The sequence below is a fragment of the Thamnophis sirtalis genome, unplaced genomic scaffold, assembly GCF_051295495.1.
Source record: "Thamnophis sirtalis isolate CommonGarterSnake01/CBP01778 unplaced genomic scaffold, rThaSir2_p1.2 scaffold_9, whole genome shotgun sequence".
Lineage (NCBI taxonomy): Eukaryota > Metazoa > Chordata > Lepidosauria > Squamata > Natricidae > Thamnophis > Thamnophis sirtalis.
In genome coordinates, this window is record NW_028261389.1 from 21938780 (window position 1) to 21955292 (window position 16513).

General features: G+C 43.9%; 1 protein-coding gene across 1 annotated transcript in view; it reads right to left on the reverse strand.

Moving 5' to 3' along the window:
* Positions 1-16246, reverse strand: part of AKR1D1 (aldo-keto reductase family 1 member D1) — an 87588-nt gene extending 71342 nt beyond the window's left edge. The window contains exon 1 of the mRNA XM_087723028.1: positions 15991-16246. Within this exon, the coding sequence (XP_087579154.1) occupies positions 15991-16110 (120 nt within the window). The 5' untranslated portion in view covers positions 16111-16246. The remainder of the gene's footprint in view (positions 1-15990) is intronic.
* Between the last annotated feature and the right edge of the window lie 267 nt (positions 16247-16513).

Here is a 16513-nt window from a genome sequence, read left to right on the forward strand (position 1 = left end):
CACTACTTAAGGGGCTGTCACAAAGAAGAGTGGGGTCAACCTATTCTCCAAACCACCTGAGGGCAGGACAAGAAGTAATGGGCGAAATTTTGTGAAAGAGGGTTCTAGAACTAAGGGGAAACTTCCTGACAGGGAGAACAATTGATCAATGGGAAAGATGCTTCTCAGAGTTGTAGGTGCTGCATTAGTGGAGGTTTTAAAGAATAGACTGGGCAACCCTTAACTGAAGTCTCCTGCGACAAGGGGGTGTTGGACGACAAGGGTTAGGGTCTCCAAGGTCCCTCTGAGCCCTAAGATTCTATGATTGTAGAGTGAAATTATTGTTAGTCCTTTGAGATAGGCCAGTTCAGGAATGGGACAACACAAGGAATCCAGGACTACTTCTTGATGATTGTGGGGTAGGGTGGCACAATCAGGAAAGTCTGCCAGAATTTCCCTCTGCCCCTTTTGTACCAAACAGAAATAGGGTGGATTGTGTTGACTTGTTCTCCTATCTTGTTCTTCTCCAGGGCTGAGTTATCATTTATTTTCCTTTGCTGTCTTCTTCAGGGTTATTATCATTACATCCTTCTGCATTTGTAGACAAAATATCCCATTGTGGGGCCACTCAGTTTCTACCACAGCACGGGTCAAGCAAGGCATACCGCAGATAAGCCTACAGGAAGTTAAAAAGTTTAATTCATTTGCTTATTTTTACCATGCCTTTATTATTTTTATAAGTAACTGAAGGTGACAGACATACCTTAGTGTTCCTTCCTCCCCCTCTTTTCCCCACAACAACCTTGTGAGGTGAGTTGGGCTGAGAGAGAGTGATTGGCCCAAAGTCATCCAGTCAGCTTTCATACCTGAGGTGGGACAAGAACTCACATTCTTTCAGTTTCTAGACTGGTGCCTTAACCACTGGACCAAACTGGTAAGTGTTTTATATAATATTTGTAGGATAGATAGATGGTATATAAATAGAGGATAGATAGATGATAGATGATAGATGATAGATGATAGATGATAGATGATAGATGATAGATGATAGATGATAGATGATAGATGATAGATGATAGATGATAGATGATAGATGATAGATGATAGATGATAGATGATAGATGATAGATGATAGATGATAGATGATAGATGATAGATGATAGATGATAGATGATAGATGATAGATGATAGATGATAGATAGATAGATATGTACACATATCTATCTTATAACATATATAGATCATTTTTATGTTATGTGATATATTAAACTGAACCACAATTCAGCAGTGTTTCAAATGCTGCAATAGCATCTTGCATCAAGAATAAAAAAATATACAGCTTGTAATAAAATAAGCTTGATACTGACAACAGAAGGCCCGATATGATAAAATTCATGATTTTCCTATTTCAAGACATTTTGCATCAGGTATAAATGGCAAAATAAGATATTTCTTTCCCCTGTCATTCTCCTAACATTAATAATAGTTTAAAGTGTTTGATTATTTAGATATATCCTTATAGTAGTCCCTCCCTCTCTCCATCTATCTCTAGGGGGTGGAAGCCCGAATTTCTTGTGATTATTAAGTGTTGAGGAAAAGCTAAGGTAAGATGACCAGATTTTCAGATTGGTAAAGAGGGACAGCATTGACCGCGGGGGGGGGGGGGGGGAGCTAGGCCACGGCGGTTACTGCCAGCCCGCGGCCTCGCTAGGGACTTCTGGTCACCTTAATTATACAGATCCTCTCTCTCTCTATCCATCCATCCATCTGTCTGTCTATCTGCCTGCCTATCTAGTTATGGTATCCCTCTCCCTCTTTCCCCCTCTCTTTCTCCATCCATCTATCTGCCTGCCTACCTATCTCTCTCTCTTTCTCTCTATCCATCCGTCTATCTGCCTGCCTATCTGTCTATCTAATTATGGTCTCTCTCTCTCTCTCTCTCCCTCTCCCTCTCCCTCCCTCATCTCATTATCATCTATCTCAGTGTTTCTCCACCTTTTTAAAAAAATACTTTTTTTTAATTTTTTTTGTTACATAGATGACACATACCCACAACAATAAAAAAACACAAAAAACAAAACAAAAAGAAAAAAAACATCATCACATATAGCATGTCGTTTGGTTACAAGTGTTTTAACATTTATCATTCTTATACATTTATTATTTCATTTAATAGGTTATAATATACAGTTTGGGTTGCTTTGTTTACCATCCCTTCCTCCTGTTATAACACCACCTAATTTTCCCTTTCTTTTCTCCCTCCCTCCCTTCTCTACTTTCTTCCTTCCTGCTCTCCTTTCCCTTCCTTCTTCCTGTACCTTTCTCCTACTCCTACTCTTCCTCTTTCCCTTCCTACCCTCTCTCCTTCCTTTTCTCTCCCTTCCATCTTCCTTTCCTTTCCCTTTCCTTTCTCCCTCCCTCCCTTCTCTACTTTCCTCCTTCCTCCTCTCCTTCCCCTTCCTTCTTCCCTTACCTTTCTCCTACTCCTGCTCTTCCTCTTCCCCTTTCTACCCTCTCTCCTCCTCTTTCTCTCCTTTCCATCCTCCTCTCCGTACCTCTTTCTTCTTTCTCCCATCTTCCTTTCATTCTCTCCTCCTTTCTCCCTTTCTCCTAACTCCCTTTCTGGGAGTTGAAGTCCACACACTTTCAAGTCTCCAAGGTGGAGAAAGACTGATCTATCTAATTAATATAATTATTTCTCCCTCTCTTTTTCACTCTCTCTCCAGCGCACACACGCAAATGCATAGGGCAGCCCACCTCACACACAGGTAACTCCGGTCGGCTTACAACATTATGATGCACGTCTCCCCATAGGAGAGGAGATGGGGAAGCCGGGGGCCCGGAGATCACCCTGGGGATGCCGAGGATGCCCCAACTCAGCCCCTCTTCCTGCTCCAATCATGTGCTTCCTCCGAGCGCAGCGCTTTACTCACTCCTCGGAGCGTTCACAACTTCGCTCCTTCCAATTTCTCAGCCCGAGAGGCTCGCCGGGCTCCGCCTACCCCGGGCCCCCATTGGTCCAGCGGGCCAAAGAACGTGAGAGGGGTGCGGTTGGGAGGGAAAAGTGCGTGAAGAAGGACTTTATAAGGTCTCAATTCTCAAGGTTGTTGTTCTCCAAAAGGTCTTAGACAACATTTTATTCACCCAGCAAGAGTGTAGTCAAGCAAGTGGAACCAGTTTCAAATTAAAAGAGGGTTGCGACTATTTCCACCGAGTATAATTAAAACAAACATTAAATAGAAATACCGTAGGTGGAGACCGGTTAGCCAGCTATTCCTGTATAGGGTTTTAATCTTTTTTTTTAAAGGACGAAGAAAAAGGAAGCACGGAAAGAGAGGTAAAAAGGACCAAGGTCAATGATGGTGCATCCACACAGACACGAATAACCTCGCGTGAGGAAGGAAAGTAAAAGGGGCACTTGAAGGCTAAAGAGCCAGGTGGGAGAGTCTTCAGGGAAGCGGCAGCATTAATGGTTTCTCTTTCCTTTTGCAGTGTGTTTGTTTGTCATCACACAAGTGAGTGTTAGGCTCCGTGGGTCTCCCCACCATCTCCCAGCTGAGGTGATATATTTTTTCTTCTTTCTCATTTAAAAAGCTTGTCGCGAGTCCAGCAAAGCGAGCGAGGTTCCTCATTCTGCCCGCCAGTGAATCTCATGACCGCCAGAAAAAGAAGGGGGGACTGGGCGGCACCCCTTTAATTAAAAAAAAAGCCTACCTCAGTTCCCCTCAGATTAAAGAAACTAAGCAAGCAGCAAGGCGAAACAGCAGGAAGAATGCCTCTAGCCCTCTACCTGAGTCCCCACAAGCCGTTGAGCAAACCGAATGGGGGGAAGAAGACGACGGCTCTCCCCAACCCAGGTCCTCACCTGGCAGAAAGCGCCTCTCCACCCGTGACCCTGCTAACCCGGCTCTACCAGCAAGAGACATGGGAGAAGGACAGGGCCTTAACCAATCGACAGCTGGCGTACCTCGTCACAATGGGGGAGGGATTTCTTGCCAGGAAATGTGAAGATTGGACAACGGCGGAGGCTCGGGTTTTTTTTCCCCCAAGAATAAAAGTGAGCATAGAGTAAGGTGGCCAGATTATAACACGGGGCGACTGACGATAGTTTGAACGGGCGCGGCTGGCACAAACTACCGTCAGTCGCCCCGTGCTCATCAAAACAAGTCCGGGGTGAGTAAGTGTTGGGCAGGAAGGCTTCTGGTGGCTCCCGGGCGGCGATCCCACCGCCATCCGCCCGCTCGCTCGCTACGCTACCCCGTCCATGCTCGTCACTTACTCTGGGTGAGTTCGGAGAAGCAGCGGCCCCAGGAGTCAGGAGAGCTGGGAAGTGGACGGAGCCAGAAGGGGTTCCATGGAGGAGTCTCCGGCCGCTGCGCTTGCCTTGCCCGCCGGCCCCCGAAGTGCACGAGGGATGCTTTGGTGGAAAGGTGCCGCTTCCGGACCCCGCCAAGTGCCACACACACAGGTGGCTCTTTTCGGAGAGGCGGAGGCTTTCCCACGGCTTGTCCGGGTGGAAATGGGGCTGGAAAGGCGAGCTCACTTCCCTGCCCATCCGCCCGCTCACTCGCTACGCTACCCCACCCATGCGAGCGGCAGCGGATGGGCGAGGGAGCGAGCAATCGAAGAAGGCGCCAAAATTAAAAAGCGGGATCTTTTATGAATGGCCCAAGATAAGGTGACCAGACGTCCTGATTTCAGTGGGATAGTCATGCTTTATAACAATTTGTCTCGTTTCCCGCTGCATTTTTAAAAAGTCCCGATTTTCTGGCTTCATGTTGAAAGCCCAGTGGATTTGCTTAAGAAATCCTAACCGGGGCAAGACAAAAGACACCCTGTCTAATCCCTCTCTCTGTCTCAGTACTTTCATTGAAGATTAAAACGTTAAAGCAACAAAACGGACCCCCCCCCGCGCCCCTTTTACTCACTTTTATAAGAAAAAATGACCAAGTACCATAGAGCTGCAGGAAACACTTGGCTAGAGAGGGAAGCGACTGTTACTTTCTGGATTTTCCGGAGGGGAGGGGCACGAAGGTTGGAGGTATGCTCAAAATGGTGGCAAAGTTTCTTTGAAAAATATTTCCCTGACTAATTTCACCATTTTAAGTTGCTCAGTTCTTTGTATTAACATCTACATCATTCTGGATTGACTTGGAATGCTCATTTGTGCCTGCTAGTAAGTGAACTGGGTTTTTTTCTTTTATTTTTTAAATGTATTTTAAAATAATATTTTATTTATTGTGCATAGGATTTTTTAAAATATTTTTATTCTGTGTGGATTCTTTTTTTAAATTGTCTTAGACTATTTTAAAAAAAATCTATCCAAAATAAATTCTATGCACAATACTTTGAAATGTTTTACTTCAATTTATTCTGCGTGGATTCTTTTTTTAAATTGTCTTAGACTATTTAAAAAAAGATTCTATCCAAAATACAAAATACCAGCTGCAGTTATTCACTTAAGAACCGTGGCAAGAAAGGTGATATAGTGACCAAAGTTACTATGGCATTGAAAAAAGTGACTGATGACCATTTTCACACTTAGCGACCATTTTCACACTTAGCGACCATTGCAGCATCCTCATGGTCATGCGATCCAAATTTTGATGTTTGGCAACAGATTCGTATTTATGATGGTTTCAGTGTCTGTCCTGGGGTCACCTTTTGACAAATTCAAATGGGGAAACCAGATTCACTTATGCTACTAACTTATCAGCTGCAGTTATTCACTTAAGAACTGTGGCTAGAAAGGTGGTATAATGAGCTTAGTGACCAAAGTTACAATGGCATTGAAAAAAGTGACTGATGACCATTTTTCACATTTAGTGACCATTTTCACACTTAGCGACCGTTGCAGCATCCTCATGGTCACGTGATCAAAATGTTCATGTTTGGCAACAGTTACAATTTATATTTGTAAATTGTAGTTATGTTGAAATAAAAAAAAATATTACAATACTATTTTTGCATTGTATGAAAATTTTTGTTGCGCCGTATAAAATTTTTAATCAAGCCCCCCCCCCCCCCTGGTCAAAGGTGTCCCTCTTTACCAATCTGAAAATCTGGTCACCTTAGGAAAAGCAGTAGGGATTCCTACATCTGTAGATAATCAAGTGTGGGAGAAAGAAGGAGAAATCAGCAACAAACTAGTAGAAATTGTTAAGTTCTGAGTAATAAGTTAGAATATATATTTACTCCTGGTCACTATAGATAGACATATATAGGTAAACATATCACATAAAGTTTTATAAATGCACTTTGTAGTGCTTTGTATAATAATAAGCAGCATTATCTTACTCTGTTCCTACATCTTTTTTCCTATCCCCATGCTTGAACAAATGAAAAGAGATTACAACTGATCTTGTGCATGGATTTCCCCCCTCAAAATCTACATCTTCAGTGGGTTTTCAAACTGTCAAACCCTCCATTTGAGCCTGGAGACTCTGCTAAGAGTTGGTGTGGATCTGTTTGGTATTGAGAAATCAAGGAAGGACACAAATTGCTTAACCTTCCGTGATTTCATTATTTTATACAGCAATTTTGATAAGATCTGGGTGTGAAGAAGATTAAAGGCCCACATGGAGGCTCTGGGAGGGCGAAAAATGGGCCTCCCGGAAGTCTGGAAATGGGTGTATTTTTGGCCTCTGAAGGTAGGAGGAGGTTGTTTTTGTCCTCCCAGAGGTTCAAGGAAAGCCTCTGGAGCCTGCGAAGGGCAAAAATCCCCCCTGTGCCATGGTGCAGAAGTCCAAGTAGGCCACTCCCCCATGGCCACGCCCACCCAGCAACCGGGCAGAGAGCCGGTTGCTAAAAATTTTCACTCCCACCCCTGATCCTAATCCAAGTCATGCCCAACTGCAAAAGTCTTTGAAATCTCCAGAAGATGCCATATTGATAAAAGTAACTAGCAACAGAATATTAAGCCATTTTGACTTTGCTCGTAGTAAAGCAGAGATAGTAGACTGCTCACAATCTTTTTGGTTATTCCAAAAAACATTGGAATAGAGATGTGCTTGATTCAGTAGAAGAGGAATATTTGCTTTGCTGCATATTCAGTTAAATCAGTTGAGAATTTTTGGCACATTAAGATGATCAAATGTATTTATGGGGTAAGCTTTTGAGAAATACATGAAATACACAGATTTAGACTGGGTTTCAAATAAGCACATGGCTAGGAGGGAATTGTAAACATTGTTTTTCTCTTTTTGTCAGAGCTGGAAGGTTTAAACTTTGTAAATCAACAAAACCTTTGTTACGATTACTAATTGGTACATACATATTTTAAAAATCCAAGCTTTCTTTCTATCTCTTTCTTGTTTAGTTTTCTTTGCTAGCTTTTATTGTTTTTTTTGTTTATTACTTCGTCTTGATTGGTTTTTTAAAAAGGCAATTAAAAATTGCAATTTAGTGTCAGTTTGGAGCCCCGGGAATTATATAGGCGAAGCTATCAGATACAGTTGGGGAATTCAGATGGGGTAAATTACTCCAGGGATCGGCTGCCTCGGGTTTGCCCGGGTTCAGGAAGACCCGTACCCAACGTTATGGCCAGTTCAGAGAACCCCCAAACCGCTGGCTGGCCCTGCCTCATCCACACCTCCCCTCCCACCCCACCAGAGGTGGGTTCCTACCAGTTCGCACCTATTCGGTAGAATCGGTTCGTCAAATCTACCAAACCGGTTAGAAGAGCTTCCACCAGTGGACCCGGAAAACAGGGCACACCTACAGAAGAGGTTCCAAAATTTTTTGAAACCCACCACTAGTCCTTGGATATGATTATTCTACACTATCAAGCTCATATTTATCAAACTCAGTGCCTCTGTGAAAGGTAAGGATGACTACTGCGTTTGTGGTGCAATCAGAAGATTGCGTCTGTTGAAGTTGTTTTAATGCAAACCAAAGATGCCTTTTAAAAAACAAGTTTACATCATATTCTTATGCATGCCAGTGCTGTGTGTGAGGTAATTTAAGGTGGTTCTGACAAGTGTCATCGGCATCTTCATATCCGGTCACATGGGCAGCAAGCCACTCCCATCCGGTCACATGGGTGGCAACCCACTCCCACAAAGGAGGTCACACACACAGAGTAGGTTCGAACAATTTTTGAAACCCACCTCTGCACCCCACCCTTCCCAGAAATCTCCACACGGCCCATTTGGATGTGAGGTAAGTCAGGGTCCTTGCAGAGGCTCAGGGATGGCGGAAAACAGGCCTTCTAGAAGTTCCAGAAGGCCAGAAATGGACCGGTTTTCTGGCCTCCGGAGGGCCTCCAAAGCCCAGGGGAGGATGTTTTTGCCCTCCAAGAGGTTCGAGGAAAGCCTCCGGAGCCTGGGAAAGGCAAAAATGGTTCCCGCACCAGGGTGCAGGAGGCCGACTAGGCCATGCCCACTCAGCAACTGGGCAGAGAACTCATTGCTGAAATTCTTGAAGCCCACCCCTGAAGTACTCTATTTTCTGTCTTGAACCCCTCCCCATTTAAACACTGTTAACAAAGCAACAGTAGAATAATTTCAGAAGTGTTGACTTATTGGATGTCAGATACTTACAGTGTTATCAGTCTAGTAAATAGATTATTGAAAGATACATATTCTGAAAAGGAAAGAAGGACCACTACCAGAAATGCAGAAAATGCAAATCCTCATAGGGTGAAAATGATTCAGCATCCAAGAAGGGTCAGAACAGGATCTTTTCCCTCAATCCATTTGTTATAATAGATGTGGCTAGCCTGTGGCCCTTCAGCCTCTTCTTCTGCACCCGGACTCCTTCCCTAAAATTAGGCTGTCAAAACTGGCAACCCGCTCAATTATAATGTCACATTTGTTTATGCTTCTTTCAGCAAGCAAATATATCCTAAGAGTTTGTAAAGCCTTCGACAAGTTTAATGTACCTAATTTGTTGGAGAATGAAATGACTTGAAAGAAACAACAAACAACAACAACAACAACAGAGAATTAAACTAAAAATTAAATCTAGGTGGAAAATTGATTGCGGAGAAGCCCAAACTTACCAATTATGCATTGTGTAGAATTTATATTCAGGAATATGAAAAACAGTAAATAGAACGTCATTTTACCATTGTGACATTTGCGTTAGTCCCATGTCAGGTGTGAATTGAATCATGGTGATGGAAACAAGGTTTAAGGTACTTTCCCCCCCCCCTTCCAGTTTGCACGGAAAGTATTTCTATAAATGGCTGGGGCAGGGCTTCTTATGTGAGCAGGATGCGCAAGAGAATAAGGAATAGCTTGTCCAAGCAATGAAGTTTGATCTCTTGTGATTCCCTCAAGCTAACACTCCTTCAGTTAAGTGGTAAAATCGGCATCGCAGTAGTGTTGAGGCTTCGTTGGTAGATGTTATTTCTAGGCATTCCCTTCCCATGGGATAGAGACTGTCCAATTGCAAAAGGATATTGCACAAAAGCAGCAGGAAAGCTATGCCAAAGTAATCGAGACTTGTGAAGAAGCCCTGAGGCATATACTAACCATCTAAGTTTATTTTTGTCTCAGAACAGTGTTGTGCGAGATCTGGTTTGTCTTATGTTCATGTTTTGACCCAGCCTTAGCAGAAACAAGAAACAGACTCCTTGTCCCCCCCAAAAACCCTTTTTATTTATCTTCTGTGAATTAATGGCATTCACACACCAAAAAGTCCAGACAAAAGTCCTTCAAAGAGTTAATTGCAGTAACAGACCTTGTCGTTCCTTGCAATAATTGCCAAGCTGTGAGCTCACAGCCACAAAGCGGCACATTAAGGTCTGTCAAGCAGTCTCTGAGGCACGAAACACAATGAGCCAAATCTTCAGAAATCCAAACTGTTGTCTTCTACAACCATTCCTTCTATTTATTCCCCAGCCAGGGAGGGGCCATTCAGCATCCACATGTGCCTTGTTTCCCGAGTTGACTCCTTGTCCTCAGTTGTTCTCCTCTCCTAACTGCTCTGCGTATACGTGCATCTGGAACAGGCCCCAGCTGTTCTTCCTCTCCACTTATCTCAGCCTCCAAAGGCAGCTGCCTCTCTGGTGGGAAATGTCAAATGTCCCTGACTCTATCTGTGTCTGATCCAGTGGTGGGATTCACATTTTTTTATTACCGGTTCTGTGGATGTGGCTTGGTGGGTGTGGCAGGGGAAGGATACTATAAATTCCCACCCACTCCAGGGAACGATAGTGCAAATTCCCCATTTCCTCCCGATTAGCTGAGACTCAGGAGGCAGAAAATAGATGGGGCAGGGCCAATCATAGGTGGTATTTCTCTGAAATACTCAAAATTTCCCCTACCAGTTCTCCAGAACTGGTCAGAACCTGCTGAATACCAACTCTGGTGCCAACCCCCAAAGGTTTTCAGAAAAGTCAGTTTTGAACTTTTTCCATAAGTGGGATAATATTGGAGTCAATCAAACTTCCAATGGGAGCCATTCTAGAGCACTGGGCCTTAGAGTGGAGAACTGGCACCTCTAAACTTTAGTCACTTGAATTCCTAAATAACCCACGAGTACCTAAAAGTTATTTCTGAACTTGGTGACTCCTTAACAAGCAATCTTTTGAACCCCCAGTTCAGCAGAGAGTCCCCGAGGGGACCAGGGATGTGATGTGTGAAATCCAGCAACAAATAGGAGGCATGTATTGCCCTCGGGCACCGACTGATGGGAAGACCAGGCGGCAGGCAGCCTGGGAGTAGGAACTCAAAGGCTGAGAGCCAGACTAGACACGGCTTGTTCCTGGCAGGAGTTCAGCAATAACTCTAGACGACAGGGAAATATGGAAGTTGGTATGTGTGTTTGCATGTGTGCATATAACTTAAAGCAGCTTAGTTGTACTGTAGCAAACTAGCCAAGTGGCTGGGCATAAACCTGGCTTTTAAAGTAATTGAATGTATATACACCTTGTAAAAAATAAAACAGAAGTATAAAAATAGCCCAATTGTTTTACCCTAAAGTTCCTTTTCCAGAAGTTAGCTACATGGTTCTAAGAGGTTCAACCAAGCAAGGCATGAAAGCAAGTAAAGACCTTGCTGCCCCTGCTGAGAAAAGTTCCCTATAGCTGAAGAGTCTTTTCCAATCCCCATTTTGCAAAATCACAAGACAAAATGCCAGTATAATTGCTTTGTTTAGAATTATTCTTCAAGCCTTTTGCTTTCAGAATGACATTTTGAAACTAACCTGCCAAAGAACTTTTGGCTAAGAATGTAGCTTCCAAAAGGAGCAACCTCCATGTCATTTATTTATTAAGCATATGGTGCTACCGTCATGTAGCCCTTCATGGTATTGGACCTGGGTACTTGAGAGACCGCCTGCTGCCAATTACCTCCCATAGACCCATTAGATCGCACAGGGTCGGCCTCCTCCGGGTTCCGTCTACCAGCCAATGCCATCTGGCTACCACCCGGGGGAGGGCCTTCTTTGTAGCAGCTCCGGCCCTTTGGAATGAACTCCCCGCGGAGATTCGGACCCTCACCTCTCTCCAGGCCTTCTGGAAAGCCGTCAAAACCTGGCTGTGCCAGCAGGCCTGGGGTTGATGAGTTCCTCTCCCCTCTCGACTTGTGTGGCTGTATGACTCTTGTGTATTTTAATTACGTGTATTGTGTTTGTATCCCCTTTTCCCCTTTTGAGTTGTTCGCCACCCTGAGTCCCTCCCGGAGAAGGGCGGCATACAAATAAACTAAATCTTAATCTTAATCTTAATGTATTGAAAACTTAAGTAAGACCAAAACAGAAATATTCATGATTTCACACGAGAAGAATAGGCCAATGGTCTGTGCATTTAGCAACCTCTGGAGCTGTGATGACACGCGTGCCAGAGGTGGCACTCAGAGCCCTCTCTGTGGGCACGTGCACCGTTGCCAGCTGGTCTTTGAGCATGCCTTAGCACCGGTGCAGCGGAAACCCAAAGACCGGCTGGCCGGCACATGCATTTGCACCAACCAGATGGTTTTCAGGTTTCCAGTGCTCCGGTATGCGCATGTGCACACATTCTGGTTTGGGCATTCGGTGCCGAAAAGGTTCGCCATCACTGGCCTAGAGGTTTTCGCACACACAGAGAAAGAACATCTTATAAGTGGTATTGCAAAATCTTGTAGGTATTGTGCCACATACCATAATCATTTGCAACCATTGCTGAGATCAGTTATTTTGTGGCGAGTTTTATAGTACAATTGTTTGCATTGCAATAGTGATGACTATCTGTAGCTTAGGATAGTTCATTCTTCGAGCTTGAGGGCTGGTTTCTGAACATTTCATTACCAGGCTAGTGGTTTAAACTCTGCTGAAGATGCTATCTAGCCTGAAAACGAAATGTTCAGAAAGCCCGCAAGCTCGGAGAATGACCCTTCACCCTCAATTGTTTACATAGCTTGGGAAATTCATGATTATCCTCAGGAAGCATTTTCTTAGTTCTCTGTTGCTACAATGATTTCTGTCAGCCTCCCTCTGTCTGGTATAGCCAAATCCATTAGGCTCAAGTCGAACTTAAAAGAGCCTGATTTATGTGTACTAGTATTATTGCAAACTCTCTTCTGCCTAACCACACACTAGAAAACAGATGAACTCAAGGGCAAAATCAGTGCTTTTCTTAACGACCCCATACAATCACCTTATCAGCTGCCTAGTAAAGTACTTGATGTTCTCATACCAAGTACAGTTCACTCCAGTGGTGGGATTCAAAATGTTTTACTACCGGTTCTGTGGGTGTGGCTTTTTGGGTGTGGTGCGGCTTGGTGGGTGTGGCAGGGGAAGGATACTGTAAAATCTCCAATTCCACCCCACTCCAAGGGAAGGTTACTGAAAAATCCCCATTTCCTCCCAATCAGCTGGGACTTGGGAGGCAGAGAATAGATGAGGGCGGGGCCAGTCAGAAGTGGTATTTACTGGTTCTCCGAACGACTCAAAATTTCCACTGCCGGTTCTCTAGAACTGGTCAGAACCTGCTGAATACCACCTCTGGTTCACTCAAATGGCATTTGGGGCAATGACAACTGAAGTTCTTAGTCAACAGAGGCTATTTGGCCAGCTCAAGAGCAATGTTCCCTCTAATTTTTTTTCAGTGTGAGCGGAAAAGTATAGTGTTTGAGCGGCATATTTTCATGCCTGAGCACCTGAATTTTTTTCACATATGTCACCTAAGACAACAACAAAATCAGTATTATTTGAAACTCAAAGTTATGTTTATTCAAGGTACCCGCTTAATTAAAAGTGTTATGTAATATCAGTATCACTTAACAACGCTCCTGCTTAGCAACCAAAATGTTGGCTCAGAAAGTCTGGCATTTGAAGCACGCAAGTCTTAAAGCTGTTCTTACAAGACCCTTGCACCCCTAACCCTTTAGGGGAAAAAAACCCCAGGGGTCTTCAAACATGACAGCTTTAAGACTTGTGGACTTCAACTCCCAGAATTCCTCCCTGAGGGGAATTATATATTTGGACTGTTTCATAGTTACATTAGAGAACTACATTGTTAGAACTTAGCACAAAAGATACCTTTTATCTGAAAATCCAGATAGAGTAAACCTGCTATTATCCCAGAGCACTAATGCCATTTGTCCCAATCTGTTTTACGAGTCTGTATTAAAATAGATATTTTCACTAAATTTTATAGATCTATATTTCAGGAACCTATCAGAAGTTAGGGCAAGATAAGAGTAGAAGAATGAATTTTGTTGCAGGTCATGGGGATTTTTTCAGCATCTTAAAAGTGGAGTGCATGTGCATTGAACTAGCAATACCCATTTAATAACAAAAGGAAATGGCTGAATTAAATTTGGTAAAGTTGCAAGCGAGCTGTAAAAAGCTTGTGGTTTTTAAAATCATAGAATCAGAAGGGATACTGGAGGTCTTCTAGTCCAGCCCCTTGTCCAAGGCAGGAGTCTTTATATCATCTGAGACAAATGGCCGTCCAGTCTTTTGAAAACCTGTAGCAAATGAATTAAGATTCCATTGATTTTAATTGTTCTTACTGTCAGATTTCTCCTTATTTCCAGCTTGAGTCTCCTGACAAGTTTCCATTGGTTCTTGTCCTGTCCTCAGGTGCTATTGCTGCCTCCTCCTCCTCAAACAGCACCAACACATTTACTGCCCAGCGCTGTGGCTGAGGTTAAGCCGCCAAAGCTCCCGCTGGCGCCCCCACAGCGTTAGGCGGAAATCCGGCAGTGCTGTTGGAGGAGGAGGAGGTGAACCAGCCTGCCACCGCCAGCCCCGCCGTTCTTCCCACCCCCTTCCCAGCCCCACAGTCCAGCGGTCGCAGCAGAAGCAGCCCCGGGGCTCCGCTGCCGCTCCCCGCATTTTCTGGACGGGGATCCCTTGGAGAGGGGATTCCTTCCTGCGAGACCCCGTCCAGAAAATGCGGGGAGTGGCAGCGGAGACCCAGGGCTGCTTTTGCTGCGACCGCTGGACTGTGGGGCTGAGAAGGGGGCGGGAAGAGCAGCGGGGCTGGCGGTGGGCGGTGGTGGCAGGATATTCGCCTCCTCCTCCTCCAACAGGCAACAGCACTGCCGGATTCAGTTGTAGCCGCCTGCAAAGGACTTCCACACATTTCCTTAAGAAATCTCTGCGCGGCAGATAAAAACTTCTGCGCGGGTTTTTTTTGTAATGTGCGCGGCCGCGCAGGCGCGCACCTTAGAGGGAACAGTGCTCAAGAGATCCCCAAGTAAAATGCTGTTGCTAGTGAGGTCAGGTTCCCTCCAAGGAGGGAAAGGAGGGGAACTACCACTGTCCCCCAATCTATATATTGACAGTGATTAGATCAGTAGTTGAATCTTCAAAGGTTGAATATTTTATTTGTATTAGTACATTTGTGAAGGCTCCATGAAGGTTGTTTCCACTCTCTGTGGCTTAGAGCTGCCATAGAACGCTCTGCTAAACTGGATGCTGTATACATATTATATTTCCCTTTATCGATGTTCAATAAGATACCATACAAGATTGGTAATTGAATGATTGGGATGATCAGCACCTGAAGGAGCAACATTAGGGCTGAGAAAGAACAAACAGTAACCATGTCTTTCTTGAGTTCAACCTTCACTTTGGTCTCCCAAAGATGCTTTTTCAAGAGGCAACTGGACTTTCTGTTTTTTTCTTTGCAGACTTTTCCTTCTCATCCAAGAAGCTTCTTTAGCTCTGACTGGATGGTGAGGAATGGAAGGATTTATGCTCCCTGCAGACAGTTACACATTCACTTTTTAGTGAATCATTAGAGATTCATCTGTGTCATTGAGGTCATCTGAGTGTGGGTGCAAATGGGTATGGAAACTTCTTGGAACTGTTGAAAGGACTGTGTTGTACACTGGAGATAGATAATGTCACATCCCTTCCCCTCTGTCGAGACAGGACTGTTCAGTTTTGTCATAGATGGCCTCTTTGATCCCTGTTTCAAACCAGCAGTTCTCTGTTCAAAATGTGGACTTCCATTCCCTACCATCCATTCAGAGCTTCTTGGAAGAAGCTTCCTATTGTTGATGAGAATGTTTGCCTTGCCCTACCTACGCTCTTGGGGGCTCTTAGCAAAATTGAGATTCACTCTCCAGGACCAAAGTATTACTTGCCAAGTTTGAAAAGACCAAGCTGTTAAGGATGACTTTAATTCTACTTTAAAGCGACAAGGGATAGCATGGACTAAATATCTTGTGCCTTGGTACCTTGGTACCTTGGTACTCAACTACTTTGAAACTTATCAGATTTGGTACTCAACACATTTTGACATGAAAATTTTGTTCCAGTACTCATGTTTGGTTTGGTACTCAACACACAAGCTAGAATTAGTCATTGTCGTCTGTGTTGTGACTCACTACATTATTCCTTATGGACAAAATTGGTTTGGTACTCATTGTTTTTGATACTCATCCTGCCTCCAGAAACCAATTAACTATGAGTGCCAAAGTACCACTGAATAGCATTTTATTTCTGGGTAGAGGAACAAATTACACCAAGTCAAATCAGCTTCTATATCAGATAAAACAAATTAACCAATGAAGCATTGCATGGATCTTATGTTCAGGAACGTGAAAATCAGTAAAGAAAAAGTGATCTTACCTCTTCCATACCTGTGCTGGTACCAAGTCCAATCACTGGGATAGCATTCCCGTCATTCAGTCTCAAACGGTGGCTTTTGGAGGTAAATTGACTCCTGGTGATGCAATTAGGGTCTCCCATAATTTTTCTCCGTACTGCCGCAGGCAAGCTCCTGAAGGAAACGATAGTTTTCTATGTTTGGCTTGGGTACTTTTATCTCAGTGCAAAAGTACAGGAGGTCTTGTGCAACTAACTGCTGCTGAATCTGTTGTAGAACAGGCTCTACAGGGCAAATATTTTCTCTGTTAAATACCGACTTAAATATTGACTTCCTTGGCATTTCATTGGCAGAAATTACTGGGAGGCAGTTCCCTCCTAGGGAAAGAGTGTTTCAAAGGTAGCCTTTATGTTCTAAGTGACTTGGATGAGTGAAGATTGTTGATATGCTAGAAAGAAAGGCTGCTACAGTAAAGCTTTAGCCAAGCCCTGTGTAAATCTTATTTTATCATCTGAAGTGATTGCCTAGTATGAACAGCTGGGGATG